The 17,312-nt window shown below is 38.1% G+C and overlaps 1 protein-coding gene across 1 annotated transcript in view; it reads left to right on the top strand.

The window, feature by feature from the left end:
* The window catches only part of cdk19 (cyclin dependent kinase 19), a 90,746-nt gene that overhangs the window by 17,367 nt on the left and 56,067 nt on the right, over positions 1 to 17,312 (top strand). Inside the window, exon 2 of the mRNA XM_034017742.3 lies at positions 17,078 to 17,153. Coding sequence (XP_033873633.1) covers positions 17,078 to 17,153 — 76 coding nt within the window. The remainder of the gene's footprint in view (positions 1 to 17,077; positions 17,154 to 17,312) is intronic.

Genomic DNA, 17,312 nt, shown 5'->3' with positions numbered 1-17,312 from the left:
ACCAGGAGCTTATATAAACCCTTAACAACATTATTAATAAAATTTACAAAACCCTACTTGGCTTTAAACCTACCGACTCTTAAAGTCCCCATATCAAGTTCCCAAGAACTTTTTACATTTTATCAGGTTGATCCACCTGGTAAAATGACAAGTTGTAAATGAAGGTGGGGGGGGGTATTGGTTTTGCCCCAGGAGTTTCAGTCAAAATGATCATTGGTCACTTTCACCCATGTAGACAGCATACTTGCATATGTTGAACACGATGTCTCAACAGTGTTAATTTTTCCACCTGGCGGGCAGTGACACCATGACAGTAGCACCTGCAAACAACTGTGGAACACTATGTACTTGGGCTCCTTATGTAGGGGCAGCTCTTCATCATGGATAGGTTGATGCAACCCAGGGTGATTTTTTCCCCAGTGCAGTAAAATGCAAATAAGTATCTGGCAGGGTATACTGTAGGTTGATCAAATCAAAAAGGGAACTATGTTGTGACAGACTGGGGTGTTTTGTCACGGTTCTTTCGGGTCTTGAACACAGTCTTTCGGAACCAAGCACTCTGGACAACAGTATTTTATTGTAAACAGGGCGGTGCCTGTATGTTTATTTTCTTATTATGGTGTTCTCTTTAATCCAGAGTCGCACAAATCAAATATCAACAACGTAAACAAAATAAACCAAACAAAACATAGCTCTTTATTAAGAGCGCTAACTAAACCTTTTAATTATCTTTTAACTACCCCTTTCTGTAAGTCAGACAGCTAAGCTGTTTACTGACAGAACACTTAAACTAGGCAACAATTGTTTCCCCTAGGTAGAACACCAACCTTTAATCTGTTTCCAGTACGTATCGGTCTCTCTGTATGTCATACCCTTTGCACACACTCACGTTTGAAAAAACCCATGCTCTTTTATGGCTGCCTAATTGGAGACAGGTGAAAACCCTTGTCTCAAAATGGTCGCCCCTGTGGGACTCTCGGAATTGTAGTCTTTTCTGACATTGGCAGTCAAAGACTACAACTTACTTGTGTAACCCAAATTCAATGGAGAGGATACAGGCTTCTCGTCACTCTTGGACCAATATACACACCGTCCACCACTTTCCCATATATTTTATAGTTCACTTTGTCACAATGTCTTCCAGGTTGTTTAGGCCAAATTTGAAATGAATAGAGTTGACACATCCTTCAACCACCACCCTTTTTGCTAACAGTAAAACTGAGAATGATACTTGGGGGGGGGGGGGGGGGGGGGGGAATAGTAAGCATGAAGAAAGCCGAACATAGGTTCCTTCTTATCGCTCATTGGCTGGTATTTACAGTGACTAATTTACATAACCTCCCACCATTCATACGCACAGTAAGCCCGTTGTGGGAGGAGCACCCATAGAATCGGCAGCAGAGAGTTATTCACAAAAATACAGACAGTACAGCTCATTCACATATAACGGTAAAAAAACAGACCTACTCACAGAAACGATGATCCCATTCCCCCATCAAGTTCAACACAGAACACACAAAGTCGCAGTCTTTGGTTGCGTTTGACCGGGACGCTACAATATCATACCAGTTATCAAATACAGTTCAGGGCACTAAATGAAATAGTAGGAATCCTTGTTGAACGAGATTGAAATCGGCACTGAAGCTTCTACAGTAGTAACTAATGCCTTTAGAGCAGTGGTATTCAATTACATTCTCTGGCGGGCCAGATAAGACAATGTCTAAGCCTTTTGAAAAATACGCACCCCAACACGAACATTGGTTTGACCCACAGTCTGCAGTATTATCAGTGATGTGTATGCAAAATAAGCCACTGGTAGATTACAAAAACGATTGATTAAGCTTAGGCTAGGTAGTTGTTATCTTAGTATGTTTGTTTTTATTCTCTATTAATTAAATTATATTCATTGAAAAAGGCAAGAGAGAACCAATTCGTTATTATTTTTTATTGTTTTGGTTTAACATAAAATAGCAGGCTAATGTTCCTGTTGAAGTAGGCTACAATTTTTTTTTCATTAAAAAGTCGTTTGTTGAAATATTAATGTTCAGTTTTCATATTTTGCTGTGTACGACTCATTTAATCAAACCAAGTAGTGTAAGAAGTTGCTTGTATCGTTCATGACGTTTTTCAAATCAAGTAAGCTTATTTGTGTATAAAAAAACAATAGAGTTGAGCCAGTGTCATCTTACTTAAAGGCACTCAAGCTTAATTTAAAGTAGGCTACAAACGTGGCAGCGGACTGTCTCTCTTTAGTGCGCACGCAAGAACTTGCAGACTTGATACAACTGTGTTGAGAATTTTAAAAATAAAGCATTTTATGAGATTTTTAACTAAAGGTACCGGGAATATGACTCTGCATGCCCAGAGGTTCTGGGGCTGTGCCCCGGCACAAATTAAGTACTGGTTCTGACAGTGCAAGATATCTTGATTTAATCAGATTAGTTTTACAGGAGAGTGTGTATGTATGTGTATGTGTATATATGTATGTATGTATGTATGTGTATTTAACAGATGTTGCCACTGTATAAAGACCCCTTTCTCTGTGCTCAATTGGGTTGATGTTTAGTAATGAATGACACCACAAAACAAAGAATATATCTAATATTTTCTCACTTCTCAACACTGACACTCCCCCTTATAGTTTTGTTTCAGATACATTAACCAAATGAAAGGAAATTTGGTGGCATATAATTTCATGCTGAGAGATTACTTCAAGGTTTTAACACATAGGAGACAAATAGAAAAATATAGAAACTAAAATGTAATATAATTCACAGGTAACATAGAATCTGTACTACCCATCTCTCCTCTTTGTGTAAGCTGAGCTATGGAGTGTCATTTTCCATTAAATGTCTACTAGACATTTTTAAGTAACAGATACTGTTTCACAAAAGCACAAAACATAATAAAAAGGTGTCTGTTGGAGTCCTAATGGCATAACAAAACATAATACTGTACTGAAAAAAGTACAAAAACAAATTAATCTTTTAAACTTTCTCTGCGGTCAGGTCTTATACTTTAATATACATATGCATACAACTTTTAAGTTAAAGTTTTATGTATATGTATGTTAAAGTATAATACGTGACCAGAAAGAAAGAAAAGAAAAACGTTTTAAGCCGTAGTTAAAGTCTTTAACTAAGACTTTAAACATAAGCCTGTAGTTTCACAGATCCTGATTAGCACTGACCTTGGACTACCTAATATTAGTTTAGGTAAACTTCCAAATGTTTGTAGTTTTTATTAGTTTGCATTAGCTTAACAAATGTGTACTCTAAACAATTCAGAATTGGTTTTAAAGGGAAATTTAAAAAGCATCAACTTCCATAAGAGATATGGTGCCCATAAATACATAGATAAAATACATACATACATAAATACATACATACATAAATACATACATACATACATACATACATACATTAAATAAAGAGAATAGTGAGCACCAAATACTTCCCAAATTATTTACTTTTCAAGCTTTCACTAGGCAAAGTTTTACTAAGTAGAAATGTTTTAGATGCATTCATTACCTTTATTTGTGTGCTAACAAAACCTGAAAAATAACTCCTAATCAGTGCTTGTTCTACCGTGTTTAATTTGCCCTGGCATTGTTTTTTTTTTTTTTTTTAAATATCAAAATACCGCTGTTGCATTGTGCCTGAGTTTTTAATTAAGATTCTCATTTTAGCCGTTAAAAAAATAAATAAAAACCTACTGTTATAAATTAGTGGCAGTTACCGGTGCTGTGTTTTGAATGCTGTTTATTCATATTGTTGCTTTACAGTGCTGGCAGGATGCAGCCTGCTTGTTTCTCTCCAGGTCGACTGTATAATTAAAACTTTTAAAAATTAGTGGCATGTAACAACATGCCAACAAAATAGTATGTAATTGTCTAATGTCAATTAATAGGAATGGAAATCGAATTCCAAATTGAAGCATTACATGTACTGTCTGAAAATGTAGAATGTGGAGTTGTTTATTACATGTACTGTCTGAAACATGTAGAATGTGGAATTGTTTATTACATGTACTGTCTGAAACGTACAGACGTGCTCAAATTTGTTGGTACCCTTACAGCTCATTGAAATAATGCTTCATTCCTCCTGAAAAGTGATGAAATTAAAAGCTATTTTATCATGTATACTTGCATGCCTTTGGTATGTCATAGAATAAAGCAAAGAAGCTGTGGAAAGAGATTAATTATTGCTTATTCTACAAAGATATTCTAAAATGGCCTGGACACATTTGTTGGTACCCCTTAGAAAAGATAATAAATAATCGGATTATAGTGATATTTCAAACTAATTCGTTTCTTTAATTAGTATCACACATGTCTCCAATCTTGTAATCAGTCATTCAGCCTATTTAAATGGAGAAAAGTAGTCACTGTGCTGTTTGGTATCATTGTGTGCACCACACTGAACATGGACCAGAGAAAGCAAAGGAGAGAGTTGTCTGAGGAGATCAGAAAGAAAATAATAGACAAGCATGGTAAAGGTAAAGGCTACACGACCATCTCCAAGCAGCTTGATGTTCCTGTGACAACAGTTGCAAATTATTAAGAAGTTTAAGGTCCATGGAACTGTAGCCAACCTCCCTGGGCGCGGCCGCAAGAGGAAAATCGACCCCAGATTGAACAGAAGGATAGTGCGAATGGTAGAAAAAGAAACAAGGATAACTGCCAAAGAGATACAAGCTGAACTCCAAGGTGAAGGTACGTCAGTTTCTGATCGCACCATCCGTCGCTTTTTGAGGGAAAGTGGGCTCCATGGAAGAAGACCCAGGAGGACTCCACTTTTGAAAGAAAAACATAAAAAAGCCAGACTGGAATGTGCTAAAATGCATATTTACAAGCCACAATCCTTCTGGGAGAATGTCCTTTGGACAGATGAGTCAAAACTTGAGCTTTTTGGCAAGTCACATCAGCTCTATGTTCACAGACGAAAAAATGAAGCTTTCAAAGAAAAGAACACCATACCTACAGTGAAACATGGAGGTGGCTCGGTTATGTTTTGGGGCTGCTTTGCTGCGCCTGGCACAGGGTGCCTTGAATCTGTGCAGGGCACAATGAAATCTCAAGACTATCAAGGCATTCTGGAGCGAAACGTACTGCCCAGTGTCAGAAAGCTCTGTCTCAGTCGCAGGTCATGGGTCCTCCAACAGGATAATGACCCAAAACACACAGCTAAAAGCACCCAAGAATGGATAAGAACAAAACATTGGACTATTCTGAAGTGGCCTTCTATGAGCCCTGATCTGAATCCTATCGAACATCTATGGAAAGAACTGAAACTTGCAGTCTGGAGAAGGCACTCATCAAACCTGAGACAGCTGGAGCAGTTTGCTCAGGAAGAGTGGGCCAAACTACCTGTTAACAGGTGCAGAAGTCTCATTGAGAGCTACAGAAAACGTTTGATTGCAGTGATTGCCTCTAAAGGTTGTGCAACAAAATATTAGGTTAGCGGTCCCATCATTTTTGTCCATGCCATTTTCATTTGTTTTCTTATTTACAATATTATGTTGAATAAAAAATCAAAAGCAAAGTCTGATTTCTATTAAATATGGAATAAACAATGGTGGATGCCAATTACTTTTGTCAGTTTCAAGTTATTTCAGAGAAAATTGTGCATTCTTCGTTTTTTGTGGAGGGGTACCAACAAATTTGAGCACGTCTGTACATGTAGATAGAATGTGATGTTTATTACATGTACTGTCTGAAACATGTAGAATGTGGAGTTGTTTATTGCTTCAAAATTCCATCTACTGTACTTTTGTATCATGTGACACACACCTTATTTGGCACAATTTAACGTGGTGAATCAGCACCACCCCAACTGGTCTTTCTAGTTCACAATAACCACAGTAAACAAGATGGGGGTGTGAACATATGGGTTGCACACACAAACCGCTTTCTAGAAAAGCATTCTAATTAATCCAGGTCAGAGCGGCCATACTAAATACTGTTTCTGATTTTAATGTGTCGATTAAAATAGTTTGGTTGTAGTTCCTAGCAGCGCAGTGTAATACCATACGTACCATTTGATTTTATTTAAATAACGGAGATGTCTTGCCTTTTCCATGAATTACTGTAGGTGGCTCAGCCTGGGCAAGTGTATTGATCGATTGCTGCAGCAGTGGTCAGCACTAGTGGAATTCTGCAAAGTAAACAAAGGTATAGACCTAAACTATGCTTTCATTATACTGTATTATATCATTTTAAAGCAGTGTTTTTTTAGTTTGATGGTCAATAATGAATGGTAATTTGTTTTCTGCATTTCATCAGGTCCCAGCAAGGTAGTTAATAAAGCCAAGTCTAGTGAGCCAGCCATGACTAAAGGGCATCCACGCAAGCCATCCTCTGCAGTGGCAGAAGATAGTAAAAGTATGTGTAACTATTTTGTGCTGCCAGATTAGATTTATTTTCAAAATGCCCTGTTTGTTTGGTGTGTATTTATGCACATGGAAAACAAATAATTTGTACCTAATTTAATCAGAAAATACATTTTGTGTTTGACTTGTACTTTTTTTTAGACAATTGTACGTTTGTTTGTGAAAACGTCTTATGGTAATGTGCTTTCAATTATTGGTAGGCCCAGTTGTGACCTCAAGTGAATTGTTCAATGATACTGGCAGTGTGAAATTGAAGGCTGGTAAGGTGTCTTCTGCAACTAATCAAGGTACCATTTAATCTGTTAGTACAGTCTAGTCTATTATAATGGAAGATTTTAAAAAGAGTAGTTACACTAATCTTTCTTTTAAAAATAGTAGCTTCTATTTTTTTCTATTTGTGTGAAATTACATTTTAGTTTTATTTTAATATTTGTTTTTAAACGTAGTCACTGTACAGTCACTATGTATTTTTCTAGTATTACAAAGGTCAACAATATTAATTAATGCAAACTAACACTACATTACTAATGATTAAATGTCAAAATGAAGATTACAGTAAAATAACATAAGTATTGTATACAAAGGATGGAAGTATAAGATACCTATCTGTAGACTTAGAAAATCTATTGCTTGTTTTTCAGAAAGGTTGAAGGAGAAGATAGTTGTTAGCAAGAAGAGTGGTGTAAAACCTACAATACGAGCTGGCAAGCCAGACACCAGGTTCTGTAGAATACAGCGCAGCCTAGAAAATCCCCTAGTGAAGCTAACCTGTCTGTTTCTCCAAGCCTGCTTACCATGTTTTAAGGGCTTAAATGCACTTCTGCAGAGAGAAGAGCCATTTATTCAGGTTCTAAAACGAGAATTGGATTCCTTGCATTTACTCCTTTTCAGCAAATTCATTAAGCCTGTAGTAATCGCTAGTGTGAGGTCTACAATCACAATTAATGTAAGGGATAGAAAGAATCAGAGGGACAGAGAAGATCTAGTGATTGGCACCAAAACCAGACAGTACTTAGAGGAATACAAGGAGGGAGGTAAGCTCTCTAAAGAGGAGAAAAATATATTTAACTCTGTCAGAGAGTATTACGCAGAGGCCAGTTCTTATATTACCAGCAAATTGCCATTGCATGAGGAGCTCTTAAAACATGCAGAAGTGGCTGACATCACTCAAAGGACAAATGTCAAATTTGAATCTGTGATGTATTTTGTCAGAAGATTTGATTTGGTCTCAGTTGATAGGCTCGATCATTTGGAAAATGAGTTTGTTGCATACTAAGTAGAGAACATTCCTGAAGATATTATTCGGTCAGACAGGGCAGATGTTTTCTGGTACAAGATAGGGAGGATCTTCAATCCTGTAACAAGCCAACCAACGTTTGCATTGTTGGCCATGCTAACTATATTGATAATACCCCAGGGCAATGCAGACACAGAGAGAATATTCAGCATTGTGCATAAAGTTCAAACAGAGTTCCGCCCAAATCTGTCTAGGAAAACCCTAGAAGCTATTTGTGTACAGAAGCTGAAGCTCTTGTCTGTGGAAAAGAAATGCTATGAAGCTGTGTACAATAAGTCTGTACTGATGAAGTGCAAGAGTGCCACTTATACTAAGTTACATATGTGAATAAGCCATAACATTGACCGGCCATCACCGACACTGAATTGTGTACTTTAGTTTACATTTTTGTATCCTTAGCATAATAATCTGTAGTGGTAAAAAGCTTTTTTTGGCTGAAATTAAATGCCTTTTTTGCTTAGTTTCTAGATTGAGAATTGCCAAGACTAGCTTATATGCCTATATTTTAGTTCAACTTTAAGTTATAGTATTAGGTACAGTTTTGTGATTTTATATATATATATATATATATATATATGCATTAGTAAGAAATGTATTTATTGGTTCAGAGATGCTAATGCATATACTACTTTTTATGACAATTAAATAATTAGCTCTGAGTTACATTTCTGTCTTAAGCATTATATTGTTGGATATTGATTGATTTTCTCCTTAAGTGCATGAAGTGGGCGTGGTTAGGATATGCTAGGGTTTGCTAGGGTTTTCTTGATGCTTCGTTCACCAGGTGCTAGAATTTCCATTTTCAAATGTTGGCATCTCTGCGAGTGGCGCATCCAGTAAAGGTGCTCCGTATGGAGTGCAGGATGCGCCCCATAGCCTGGAGATCACGATTTCAAATCCAGGCTATGTCATTGCCGACCGTGACCGGGTAGGGAGGGATTAGGTCGGCAGGGTAATCCCACGGTTCACCGCGCACCAGCGACTTCTGTGACTGATGGGGTGCCTGAGGGTCTGCAGTGGAGCCATTCAGATCTGTGTTGTCCTCCGGCACTATAGGTCTGATGGCTTTGCTGTGGATCCGCAGTGCGAAAAGACAGCTTGGCAGGAGCACGTTTCGGAGGACACGTGTGTCAGCCGCCGTTTCCCCGAGTCGCTAGTGGGATGCAGCGGTGAACCGGGATTAATAACACAATTGGCGATTCCAAATTGGGGAGAAGAATGGGGTAAAAATCATTGGCAACGACTACATTTATTTAAAAAAAAAAAAGAAACTAAGACTGTCGTACCAATTAGAAATATTCAAATCAAGTGCCAGAGGAGCTACAATATTTCTCCAAATCAACAGGTTTTGATACAGAATCGGTATATATATTGATCTGTGCAATGTTTATCTTTTATTAACATTTTTGTGTACGTCTTCAAAAAAACGTGACGAATGTACTGGCTTTCTTTCTGATACCCCTCTTTTTTTTTTTTTTTTTTTAACATACTCGTGTGCTGAAGTAGCGATGTACTGCTCTCAAGTGATGCATAGCAATTAAAAACACAGTATTACACATTAAGGTAAAAAGATAAGTTGTTTGATGCAGTTTCGTTTGTCTTCTGTGTAGACAATAGTATGACAGTGTCAATGAACTCGAACTGTCAGTGTCAAGACCAGTGTAGCAAAAGCAGTGACGCGTATAGCAACAGAACGCTGACATGTCCTGTGACACCGGTGTGTACCAATTGCAAGCCTGTCACGGGCCAAACGGAAGGCTCTCACGCGCCGGATAGGGCTCACAGGCCGCCAATTGAAGACCACTGCTGTAGAGGAACACCATGCAGTGTTTATAAGAACACAATACATGTCGTCCATATCACACTGTCACAGGATGGCAACAGATACCACACACACACACGCGCACACACACACAGACAGGTACTCGGGTGCAAAAAGGGCATGGCGGTGCCATGTTTATTTACAACAAAACCAAATAAAAAGTTTAAACAGAGCAAATAAAACAGATAAACAAAAACAAAGTCTTGAACACAACAGCAAAACCACGTAAGGGTTAGGCTGGGCAGTTTCCTTCACTAATCCTTACTTTTCGTTTAGTTTTGTTCTTCATTCTCTCTCGCTCTTGCTCCAAAACACTCCACTTCCTGAACACTCTCTCCAGACACGGAAAACAGCAGGCTTTTATATTGGTGACCATCTCCCAATTTAGCAACAAATAATTAACTTGGGAGATGGTCACCTTCTGCACGAGGCTTTTTTAAAACAACCAGAAACACACAGCTTTTCTCCGTCATTCAATACATAAATAAATCAAACAAAACAAATACACAATAATACATTTTACCCTTTACTTGTGTGTAGGGCTCTCTCCTGCCGCCTTGTATATATACCTTCACTCAGCACCACTGACCAAAAAGAGGATTTTTGTTATGAGCATCATACAGTAGTGTATCCATTTAGTGTGCCCATCCTGAAACACTGTTCCCACTTTAGCAATTATATTTCAATCTACGAGAATTTTTATATTCATAGTTTGTAAATATGCAACATTCAGGTAAAATATTTTTCAACCCTGGTCCTGAAGTATGCTCAAAGACCCTGTTTTTGTTTCAACCAGGAACTAAATAATAAATTCCATTCAAACACACATCGACACACTGAAGAGGAGTAATCCCTAGGTGTGAATCATACTTATTTTATGAACAGTAAACATGTAACCCTGTTTAAATCTGTCTAACTATTAACATTTGCTCTTATTAAAGATGTTATTGTTTGAAGAGCTTTCTTTTTATGTTGTGTGTAGAGTTATTTATTAACATATGGTGGCTGTTTTTCTGCCAGTTTCCATTTCATCATTGCCAGGTCTATGCAAGGTATGTGTTTCTGGTTCACCTAAAGAAGTATTCTGTCTCAGAAGATCAGACCAGAAGCTTTGTTGCAAGGCTAGATTTTTCAGACAATCTCTTGTTTTACAGTGAAACATTACTGACAAATGACTTTTCATTTGCACATCCTAAAGAAAGGCATCACAGCACACTGCTGCTGCAGCACACGTAACCTTCAGACATGTCTCAGCAGGCTTTTAAAGTTGTAGTGCCCTGTACAATCGTAATTTGTTTTCTAGTGAAATCGTTTAATTTAAGAGTAGTAGATATTATATACACCCATATTGTTGCTCAAGGAAGCTTGTGTCCCTCCAACATGTTTTAATGTTGTTGAAGTGGACACCCTGGGATCCTTCAAGAAGCTGCTTGATGAGATTCTGCGATCAATAAGCTACTAACAACCAAACAAGCAAGATGGGCCGAATGGCCTCCTCTCATTTTGTAAACTTTCTTATGTTGTTAACATAAACAACTTTTTTGCAAAGTACTTAAAATGGCATATAAACAAGGCCTTCTTGGTGTAGGTAATTAATAAATAGCCAACAATAGCCTGCTGTATCCACAAACAGACACAGAGCCATTATACCATTACATTGTTCTTTATTCCTGCACTGGTTGCTAATATAGCCCTAGGGTCATATTCAGAAACACTCCTACGGATACTCAGCCAGCCAGTCAGTCAGTCAATAGAACAATGCAAAGCAGGGCACTGGAAAGCACAGGCAGCTTGTCGCAGGTCACCTGACTTTGACACACTCCCAAAACAGCTTTAAAACTCTACACAATGAATAAAAATACACAAGACATCTTTCAAACTGAGTAACAAAATGCATATTCACTGACATTGAGGATTGTTTTAATCCTGGTTTACAAGATTGATGCCTTTTGCAGACTTTTCACAATGGCTTCACTTTAAGTGTACATTCAATTGTTGCCTGCTGTTTTGTCCTACAATATATTTTATTTTAATGTAATATGTTTTGGCATTTTAATTCATTTTCATTATGTCCTTGGTTGTAAATTACTTTTTTCATTTTACATCCTTTGTAAAGAAATGTACTTGATGCATCATATCATACTGCTGCAGCATTACATACAGACTTACTCAAATTTGTTGGTACCCCTCCACAAAAAGGAGACTGAGTGGTCCAGTGGTTAAAGAAAAGGGCTTATAACCAGAAGGTCCCCGGTTCAAATCCCACCTCAGCCACTGACTCACTGTGTGACCCTAAGCAAGTCACTTAACCTCCTTGTGCTCCATCTTTCGGGTGAGACGTAATTGTAAGTGACTCTGCAGCTGATGCATAGTTCACACACCCTAGTCTCTGTAAATCGCCTTGGATAAAGACATCTGCTAAATAAACAAATAATAATAATAATAAAAAACGAAGAATGCACAATTTTCTCTGAAATAACTTGAAACTGACAAAAGTAATTGGCATCCACCATTGTTTATTCCATATTTAATAGAAGTCAGACTTTGCTTTTGATTTTTTATTCAACATAATATTGTAAATAATAAAACAAATGAAAATGGCATGGACAAAAATGATGGGACCGCTAACCTAATATTTTGTTGCACAACCTTTAGAGGCAATCACTGCAATCAAATGTTTTCTGTAGCTCTCAATGAGACTTCTGTTAACAGGTAGTTTGGCCCACTCTTCCTGAGCAAACTGCTCCAGCTGTCTCAGGTTTGATGGGTGCCTTCTCCAGACTGCAAGTTTCAGCTCTTTCCATAGATGTTCGATAGGATTCAGATCAGGACTCATAGAAGGCCACTTCAGAATAGTCCAATGTTTTGTTCTTATCCATTCTTGGGTGCTTTTAGCTGTGTGTTTTGGGTCATTATCCTGTTGGAGGACCCATGACCTGCGACTGAGACAGAGCTTTCTGACACTGGGCAGTACGTTTCGCTCCAGAATGCCTTGATAGTCTTGAGATTTCATTGTGCCCTGCACAGATTCAAGGCACCCTGTGCCAGGCGCAGCAAAGCAGCCCCAAAACATAACCGAGCCACCTCCATGTTTCACTGTAGGTATGGTGTTCTTTTCTTTGAAAGCTTCATTTTTTCGTCTGTGAACATAGAGCTGATGTGACTTGCCAAAAAGCTCCAGTTTTGACCCATCTGTCCAAAGGACATTCTCCCAGAAGGATTGTGGCTTGTCAGTATGCATTTTAGCAAATTCCAGTCTGGCTTTTTTATGTTTTTCTTTCAAAAGTGGAGTCCTCCTGGGTCTTCTTCCATGGAGCCTACTTTCGCTCAAAAAGCGACGGATGGTGCGATCAGAAACTGACGTACCTTCACCTTGGAGTTCAGCTTGTATCTCTTTGGCAGTTATCCTTGGTTCTTTTGCTACCATTCGCACTATCCTTCTGTTCATTCTGGGGTCGATTTTCCTCTTGCGGCCGCGCCCAGGGAGGTTGGCTACAGTTCCATGGACCTTAAACTTCTTAATAATATTTGCAACTGTTGTCACAGGAACATCAAGCTGCTTGGAGATGGTCTTGTAGCCTTTACCTTGACCATGCTTGTCTATTATTTTCTTTCTGATCTCCTCAGACAACTCTCTCCTTTGCTTTCTCTGGTCCATGTTCAGTGTGGTGCACACAATGATACCAAACAGCACAGTGACTACTTTTCTCCATTTAAATAGGCTGAATGACTGATTACAAGATTGGAGACATGTGTGATACTAATTAAAGAAACGAATTAGTTTGAAATATCACTATAATCCAATTATTTATTATCTTTTCTAAGGGGTACCAACAAATGTGTCCAGGCCATTTTAGAATATCTTTGTAGAATAAGCAATAATTCATCTCTTTTCACAGCTTCTTTGCTTTATTCTATGACATACCAAAGGCATGCAAGTATACATGATAAAATAGCTTTTAATTTCATCACTTTTCAGGAGGAATGAAGCATTATTTCAATGAGCTGTAAGGGTACCAACAAATTTGAGCACGTCTGTATAACCTACAGTACTGACAGTAAATGGTTGAGATGAAGTTATCTTGATATTACAAGTAGTCTTGGCATCTGTATCCTAGACTGTAACTGGGAAATCAAGGTTCACTGTGTCTTTAAAAAAAAAAAACTACTAATGGCTCTCTAGAGGAGTATGATTGATGCAGATTGTGGCATTTGAGACCTCAGCCAATATGCACAATAACCCAAGTAATGAGGAAGTGTAGTAATCGATAAGAGTGTTTTCAGTTGTGCTCACTAAACTGCACACAGATTTGTGAAGAGCTGTGCACATTTCAATGCTGCCCCACCGGATCAAGAAGCAATTAATTTGTCCTCCAAATCGTGAAGTCCAAGGGAAAGCAGCGACTTGTTAGCCTACCTGTAAAATGAAAAACAGTGATTGTTTAGATGATTAGAATCTGTGTTTTTGCTACAGTTACAATTTCCCTAATATAGTACCATTTTAAAGCCTTTCAAACCATAACCATACAAGTATTGCATTGTTGTGCTGTATCCTTGTATCATTCACCAGATTAAGGGTGTAGATACCAGGTGTACACATTTATTAAAACCATCAAACTCCTTTTCAGAGTTATGGTCATTTCAGACTTACGAACAACCTCCATTCCCAAGGTGTTTGTAACTGAGGTTCTACTGTATACGAGACGAATTTAATAATATTTAAACAACTAAGTATTTGTGCCTTTCATTCTTCCCTGCTGTCTGTGCTGGCTGAAGTTGAGAGTTGCCTCTGGTGTACTGTATGTCAGTTGTTCTCTGCACTGCACATTATCAACTGCTCTTTTTGGCACCGTGGGCCCCAAGACAAACAATCAAATGAAACCTAAAAATGGATGTGCTTCAATTAGTGTCACAGGTAGCCTTGGCGTGTCCCTTTTGCGCTATAAATCGTTGGAACCCTTTGCATGGCAGCTCTCAGTTGCTAGGGTGAGCAGTTCATTAATGGACCCAGATTTAGTTACAATGAGTCTGCCCACTGATTGATGTGCAAAGGAAAATAGGTTGGAAGCCAAGTGATATGAAAAATAGTGGATTTTGGTCCACACCTGTATTCTGTCTGGAGGGGGTACCTCCTTAAGTTACCTTCTGTGAACAACATGAAATGTATCAAGGAAACAGTTATAGATCCAGAACCATTGTTCATGGTACAGAGCTGATTCTGAGCATAGCAGTTGAAAACCATCCTTTTCTAATGTGTGGATGTGATAAGTGCAGAGGTGGATCACCAATGACCAGGTCCAAACCTTGCCTGGCCAGTAGTCAGTTAATGAGAAACTGACAAATTCTTTTTGAATGTGATAGTCCTGAAAGGATGTCATTTTCATGGGATGTAAAGAGAATTGAATGTGTGGGTTGTGACAATGGTCATCCAGTCACATGGGCTCATTTGGGTAAGCTAGAATGTGAGGAAGGTGTTCTTGCCAAACGTGTAGAAGTGTCTTGCAGGTATCAAGTAAAGACCCTGGTCGCCCACACCTGTGTATGAAATGTACTATTTGTAATACATATTTTTTTAAAAACACATACTCGTCCTGTCTTTTTTCTGAATCAATAGTGTTGTATTTTTGCCTGTATTGGTAGTATGCTGTATCTAATACACCATGGTTAAGGCACACTGGGTTGAAGTCTGGGTGTTGGGTTATACATTTCTGGGGAAAGTCTAGTTCTTCACATTTTTCACGTGTTCTCTCAAGTTCCTGGCAGCAAACACTTTCTCTTGTTGTGGCCATTGGCTGGCAGTTAACACAGGAGCACCTGAAAAAAAGAAAGAAGCTTCACATTTGCTGATAACTTTCCTTGTCTCTCTCTGCAAGAAGACAATCGAAGAACAGTTGGACTCTAAATAATGTATCTTTCGTAAGTGTGTAACATCATATTCAGAAGGAGCTTCAATGTAGCACACCCTTATAAAAAAAAAGTAGTATACTGCAAGTATATTGGGTCAAAATACTATGGTTTTAGTATACTAGTAGTATATTAGGCTGTACTATTTTGACCGAAGCATACTTTTAGTATACTTTTTAAAGTAAACATTTTCGTTTTTCATTGTTTCCTCCTGTAACTTGCAATCAGATTTTAGGCTTACTTTTTAACCTCAATGGGTTGCACTGAGTGAGAAGGTATTTTCACTCCAAGAATTACACACAGAAACAAAGTGGCATGGCTAATCTCGCTCAAGTAACAGGTTACAGCGCACTGTATCACCTGATTGCAATGTAAAATACTATTTTAATGGAAACGCATCATTCATTACACCATTTTTTCCTTCTATTTCTGCATTTGTGTTATTTGCTAAGTTTAAAAAGAGGTTTGTCTCCAGACAGAATGTGTTTTACGTAATAAGCGTTTGTGTTTCTCTCAAAATATGTGATGATTCATTGCAGAGTGCAGTGCAGTGACTGCGTCCTTTTCACCATGAGAGTAAAGCAATCAGTTATCTTTAAAATGTTATTGTTTCAACATCACCAGATTTCCTTGATTTAATTAAGAAACAGACATGGATTAACAATGCTAGTTACAGTTTTAAAGGGAGGTAGAGGGAACAGAAATAAATGTTGAAAAGTATCAAGCCTATAACAAGATATTTAAAAGACATTTAACGAACATAAATAACAATGAAACTAAATAATAATAATTTGTAGGCGATCACCTTCATCGATGTCCAACTCGCTTCCGTCAGATGCATTGCTTTTGGTTTCATACGGCTCAAACTGACATGGTTGTATGCCACACACACCAACAAGGAGCCCACTGTCATCAAGAACACTGCCCTCCCCCTTACACTCATCATTTTCATTAACTTCTGAAGAAGTACAGTCGGTGAAATCACAGCTTCTCGTCAATGTGTTTTCAATAATATTCGCCACTGAGTTCACTCCGTGAAGTCAGATTTCACCATCTATTTCCTTGTTGGAAAGAAACCTACTGTAACGCTATTTGTAACCCAGAAAGGAGTCATACAAAATCCAATATTTATATTTGTATGTCAAATCAGAATAGGAAGAACATTTTTTAGCATTTTTTATAGGACAAAAAAATGCATTTGGGTTCCCCTTTAAACACGTAAAGGCACTGAAAACGCCCAGATTGCCTATTAGCAGGGATCCAAAGTGGCTTGCAACCACTTGATCCATTATTAAGCATTTAATAAACAGAAGGAGCACTATGACTGCTCTGATTCATTAAAACTTCATATTAAATGAGTCTGTGTGATTTTCTTGATTATTAAAAAGTTGTCTGGACATATAGCATGCCCAGTGCACGACCAAAACCACTACAGGAGTTTAAAACATCTCTGTCCTCCTTAAACGTCTCCCCTGAGTTTCTGAGTGTGCTCAGAGCATATATATAAATAAATAGAGTACGTGCATTTCTGACAAGTGTCTGGCTTAACAGCTGAGAGTTTGTATTTCTGCAGTCAGGATCACTTTGAATTTGCTGAAGCAAAGTCAATACAGCTCCCATAAACCTGCCACGTGTGTTTTACTTCTGTTTCTTTGTCTGTTCAGGAACGATGAAAAGGAATATGCACTGAAACAAATTGAAGGTACTGGAATATCCATGTCTGCTTGCAGAGAGATTGCGGTAAGTGTATACATTGAACCAGGTGGGGTTTTTTAATGCTGTGAAGACTAAGCTAAAATGTTGCCTTTTGACAGCGGCAGTGAAAGGAAATGATATTTCTGGACAAACCACAAGACCATGACATTATGTGAGCATTCAGAATACATATATTTGGTGAGA

This window comes from Acipenser ruthenus, chromosome 6 (assembly GCF_902713425.1).
Source record: "Acipenser ruthenus chromosome 6, fAciRut3.2 maternal haplotype, whole genome shotgun sequence".
In the NCBI taxonomy this organism is placed as follows: domain Eukaryota; kingdom Metazoa; phylum Chordata; class Actinopteri; order Acipenseriformes; family Acipenseridae; genus Acipenser; species Acipenser ruthenus.
This window is presented reverse-complemented; position numbering and strand designations above follow the sequence as displayed.